This window comes from Sardina pilchardus, chromosome 15, assembly GCF_963854185.1.
Source record: "Sardina pilchardus chromosome 15, fSarPil1.1, whole genome shotgun sequence".
Taxonomy (NCBI): domain Eukaryota; kingdom Metazoa; phylum Chordata; class Actinopteri; order Clupeiformes; family Clupeidae; genus Sardina; species Sardina pilchardus.
This window is the reverse complement of record NC_085008.1, coordinates 19422738-19427737: the sequence shown is the minus strand read 5'-3', so window position 1 is coordinate 19427737 and position 5000 is coordinate 19422738. Positions and strand designations below refer to the sequence as shown.

At 44.2% G+C, this 5000-nt stretch overlaps 1 protein-coding gene across 1 annotated transcript in view; it reads left to right on the top strand.

The window, feature by feature from the left end:
- The window catches only part of reps2 (RALBP1 associated Eps domain containing 2), a 35084-nt gene that overhangs the window by 15380 nt on the left and 14704 nt on the right, over positions 1-5000 (top strand). Inside the window, exons 9-15 of the mRNA XM_062556561.1 lie at positions 543-711; positions 1403-1456; positions 1700-1790; positions 2328-2420; positions 3544-3592; positions 3856-3992; positions 4892-4953. Coding sequence (XP_062412545.1) covers positions 543-711; positions 1403-1456; positions 1700-1790; positions 2328-2420; positions 3544-3592; positions 3856-3992; positions 4892-4953 — 655 coding nt within the window. The remainder of the gene's footprint in view (positions 1-542; positions 712-1402; positions 1457-1699; positions 1791-2327; positions 2421-3543; positions 3593-3855; positions 3993-4891; positions 4954-5000) is intronic.

The following is a 5000-nucleotide window of genomic DNA, read 5'->3' as shown; positions in this document are numbered from 1 at the left end:
AAATAAGACTTTATTTCCTTTAATCAGATGTGTTGTGATTGGATGTTTAAAGGAGAAATCCGTCGAGTTTTCACATAAATCTCTATTTCTGGAGGTCATCGAGTACTGTTGGTACAAAACAAAATTAAACAAAATGCTACACTCTGTGGGCATGTACATGGGGGCTCACAGACATGCCCACCAGGCTGCATTAGCTGCTGGTTGTAGCAATTCAAGCTAGGCAAAGCCGATTATTTTCGTCTTTTTCATACTGACAGTCTTTGATCACCTTGAGAAACAGAGATCTACAGTATGTGAAAAGGATGATTTCTCCTTTAAACAAAAACCCCTCTATAATCCATCCTCTATATCTGTCTACTCTCCTAAAAAAAAAGATACACATAAAACTCGCCATGTTATTGAAGTGGGAGTATATGTCTATAAGTGATGTTTTGGCCAAATCACACAGAGTTTGTGTGTGTGTGTGTGTGTTTGTGTGTGTGTGTGTGTGTGTGTGTGTGTGTGTGTGTGTGTGTGTGTGTGTGTGTGTGCTCTCATTCCAGGGAGCTGAGTGATGCGGACCGTGACGGAGCGCTCACATTCCCCGAGTTCTGCACGGCGTTCCACCTCATCGTGGCTCGGAAGAACGGATACCCGCTCCCCGAAAAGCTCCCCCCATCCCTGCGACCCAGCCTCCTGGCATGCGGCGAGGTCGCTGTAGATTCGCCCAAGGTTCGGACACACTCACATCCTGGTATCTCTCCATGGGTTTATCTCCTCTCTCCATTCATTTCACTGGGACCGAGACCAACATAGCCATCAATGTTTCTTATTTATGGCAAGCCTAACCTTTTGTCCGCCACCCAAATCCACAAACAGCATTAATCGAGGCACAGTTACTTGCTGTTGGATTCTGTCCACTGCAAGTCAATAAATTAGTTTCCTGTCATTGTAGCATTTGCTTTGGAATGTATCTGTAAAGTGGCCAAGAGGGACAAGAGTCACAATTATAATTCTGTTGTTTGATTATGTCCACTGTAATTGAATTAATTGATTGCCATTCAGTGCCACCCACAATATTTGCTTTGGAATATACATTTGGGACACACACAGCTGTTTGGTTGTTTAGTGGCCAGAGAAGCTGGTTTCTAGTGCTGTGTCAGCCAGATGCAGTGGGATTTGAATGATGTTGCTTCAGCAAAAGTAATAGAGGAGACCTGGAAAGACCCGGAGCTGTTTTTGGTTGTGTGGTTATCTAGACTATTTCTATTAAGTGTTTGGCATTGATGTTGTGGAGGTTACAGTCATAACCTATCAAAAATGTACCTTACACAAAGATGTGAAGAATGTTAAGCAATGTTTGACATAAAAACTCTTTGTTCTCCACTCTTTTTTTGTCCTCCATGAAATATTCATCGCGCAGATCACTCAGCCACTCATTGTATTTGAGGATAGCACACCTAAGGCCATCCAGCAGGTAAGCACTATTCACATTAGTGTTCAATAAAAATGCTAATCTCAAACCCCATTTGCTAGGAGGTGATTCACGTAACCTTAGATAGGGGGCAATAATGAGCTTGATATAATGCCCCGGCAGCCCAGACATCTGGGTTGCCAGACGCTGAAATGAAAGCCACTTTGCTGCATGGATGTTAAATCACTCAGTGGAAATGACAGATTCACGACTCTTTTGTGAATGCATGCTTGATACCCCCAACAGGAGAAAAGCATGGTTGAAATACAGCAGGCCAATCCTCTGCCAGCCCTGACCACATCAAAGCCTGACGTTAGGGAGGAGACCAGGAAGTCAGGTAAAAGTGCGGTGCGCTTCAGCACCCGACCCACGTCGAACAGAAGGTCTGAAATTGACTCAAGCCCTCAAAGCCCTCGGAGAGCTTTTCATTATAATGCAGTGACGTCTCAGAGTCACCATCCCAAACAGTCATTTGCAGTCAGTCCGACAGACCAGTCATAACTGGTTCCAGCTGCGCTGCTTATTTGAGCTGTGCTGGCAGTGTCGAGCAGGTATTGGTGCGAGTCAGGCAGTATGCTAACCTTGCAGTGGTGTCGGAAGGTTGTCAAAATGACTCTAGTTCTGTCGCTGTTACACAAGGGAAAGTGTCACTGTTCCATTTCCCATCATTCTAATTCTCAGTCTGAAGCCTTTTTTTTCTCTGGACGTTGCTGTTGGTAGCCTTCAAAATCCACTGTTCTAGGGTTTAGAATTCAATTACCCCCATTTTAAAATGTTTTCCATTGTCAGAAAAATAAAACTGTGGTCATATGATATTATTTAATGTTTTCCCACTTGTTGTTGTTTCAACCGTCCATTTTTGATGCCCACGCAGAACTGAGCCCGAAGCGAGCGGCGGTCGCTGTGGTGACCCAGGAGAAGCCCGTCCAGCATGTCCTGCCTGTCAGCGCCGCCAACCTCAAACCAGGTCGCGCCAAAAATCCCCCTTTCTCAGAACACACTCCTCCAGACGTACAGTAACTCAGCACTTGTCTTGCAATCCCCAAACACACCACGCCGTATCTCCAGTAGCACACACAGTAGAGGGTCTTTCACTGCAGCCCAATATGCCTCCTGGCAGAGTAGTGGTGCTGATTTTGAGATAGTGTTTTTTTTACCCAACACACAACGTACAGCTTAAGTGTGTATTTTGTAATCAGAGTGACTGTTGTGGTTGAAAAGTATTGACGGCGGCTTTGTGTGGCATCGATCTCACTCTCATCCGTACTCTGCTGCCGCCCCTCGGATCTCGCGTTCGCCCATCTAATGATCAGATGTCGTATGAACGCATCTCTCATGCTTCTGCAGTCTACACTAATACCAAAACTCAAGGGGCCAATGAGCTGTTAGTTCACTTGACACTAAAGACAGGCATGGGAGTCTTTGAAATGGGAACAAAAATAGTGCCGCCTCTCTCTGAGAAATGTTTACGTGCTTGCAGGAACTACTCCAAACAGGCGCGTAACCCAGATGCTCGTATCTCTCCTCATCTCTCCTTTTTTTTTCTGGGATGCACACTACTAACAACCTTCCCTCTCTCTCTCACAACACGGTTAAGATCTAACCCCCTTTGTCCCAAAATACACGTGAAGTCAGAAGACAAATAGTTTGCCTTGGATGGGATTTTTAGAATAATAATAGATTTTCGAACAGATGAGAAACCTGAAAAGTCCTTCACTGTGCGAGAAAGGAAGTCAAATCTGAGTGGACAGGAGAGGGAGCTCTGTATGAATGTACTGGGAGGAGATGCAACACAAACACTATAAAACATACTGTACTGTGTGTTTTTGCCACATTTTAGATTTATGATCGTGCGGTTAAATTGGACAGGAGTCACGTTTACTGGGAATGCATGGCATGTTTTTGTCTCTCATAGAGTTTGTGTGCATAGACCACGCTTGATATACTGCACGTGTTGTCTGGATTCTTCAGAAAATAATTCGTTTGGGATTATTCTGCTGTCACACACTGACAACTTCTCTTTTTGGATGGCCAAACCACAGAGCAGAAGTGTGGTCCTCCATTGTTGAATATATGACTGCTCTTTACAGATCCCCCAAATGAGTTGGATCCCAACATGAAGTCGAGAACAAGGCCCAGGTAAGTTTCTCTGCCAGACTTCTTTTAGACTGTAAATTGTAGTTTACATGCGTGTTTTGAAAGGTTGTTTTTGTCTGTGTGTTTCTCCATTATGTCTTCCACACATGTTTTACATTTTCCACTATCTGTGAAGCTGAAGCTGACTTTTATTGAGAGGAGCAGTAGAGATCACAGGAGCTCTGCAGACCTGTAGCAGGCCCGTCGGAGATGCAGGGAAGTCTGACTTCTCCACCCATGCTGTTGTGTGCCTCTGTTGTGTGCAGGTCGTACTCCAGCACCTCCATAGACGATGCCATGAAGAAGGTGGAGGAACCCCCCACCCCTCCACCGCGGCCCCAGAAGAGCCACTCGCGCGCCTCCTCCCTGGACCTCAACAAGCTCTTCCAGCAGGGCAGCCAGGGTAAGCAGTGCAGTGGGCGTTAAAACAAAAGACTTCAATCTTTTAAGATACACAGTGCAGTTATTTTACCTTAAAATAATGGCTTCAAACTCATATGCTACACTTACTTTCAGTCTCTGACATTGTCAATTTGCACCCAGAATACTTGATATTGCTTCATGTAACGCTGTTGATGCGGGTAGGATCGTGACCCTTTTAGTCAGGCTTAGCACTAAATGGCATTGAATATTGATGCCAAAGGGCATAGATATCAATTCCTTCATTGTGTTATTTTAAAGACTTTGAAACTTTAATAGAAGATCATTTTGCAGTGTATGTAGAAGGTAGACCTTCAGAAATGCTATAGACATCACATAGTTTTAGGCTATTTGCTCAGGAATTATCACACAGCGCAGGGGGAGTATAGGACGTCTGTTAGTGCAGGACTGTCCACCATTGTTCTCCATTTAAATCAGCAGGAATTGAAGTGGAAGGACTTGTGTCAACAGATTCAGTGAAATCAAATCACAGACTGGTCCTAAGCAAACATCTCTGAAGTATTAGTGTGGTTTGAAACAGAAACATGGGAATGGAGTGTTTTAGTTGGGAAGATTTGTTAAAGTCAGTTTTTCTGCTGTTATTTTAACTGTAACATTGATGATTAAAATCTAAGAATGATATAGGTAGACAATTTTGCAAATGTTTTTGGTATTCATTTTACTTTAATCCAAGTTGTACATGTGTGTAAGACAAACATCCTTGAAATTTTTGCTGCTCTAAGGAAAGCATATGAATATCCTGCCACGGATATTAGTGTAGTAATGGCAAACTTCTGATCTAATCACTTCCTCTGTAATTGTATTGCTGATTGTGTGCCCCCCCCCCTCCTCTCCATCTCTATTTCTCCTTCTGTCTCCCAGGTGTAAAGAGTGGCTGGTTGCCACCTCCCCCAGCTCTCCCGCCAAGACCCCCAGCTACACAGGTATTCTAGTACTCAACACACACACACACACACACACACACACACAC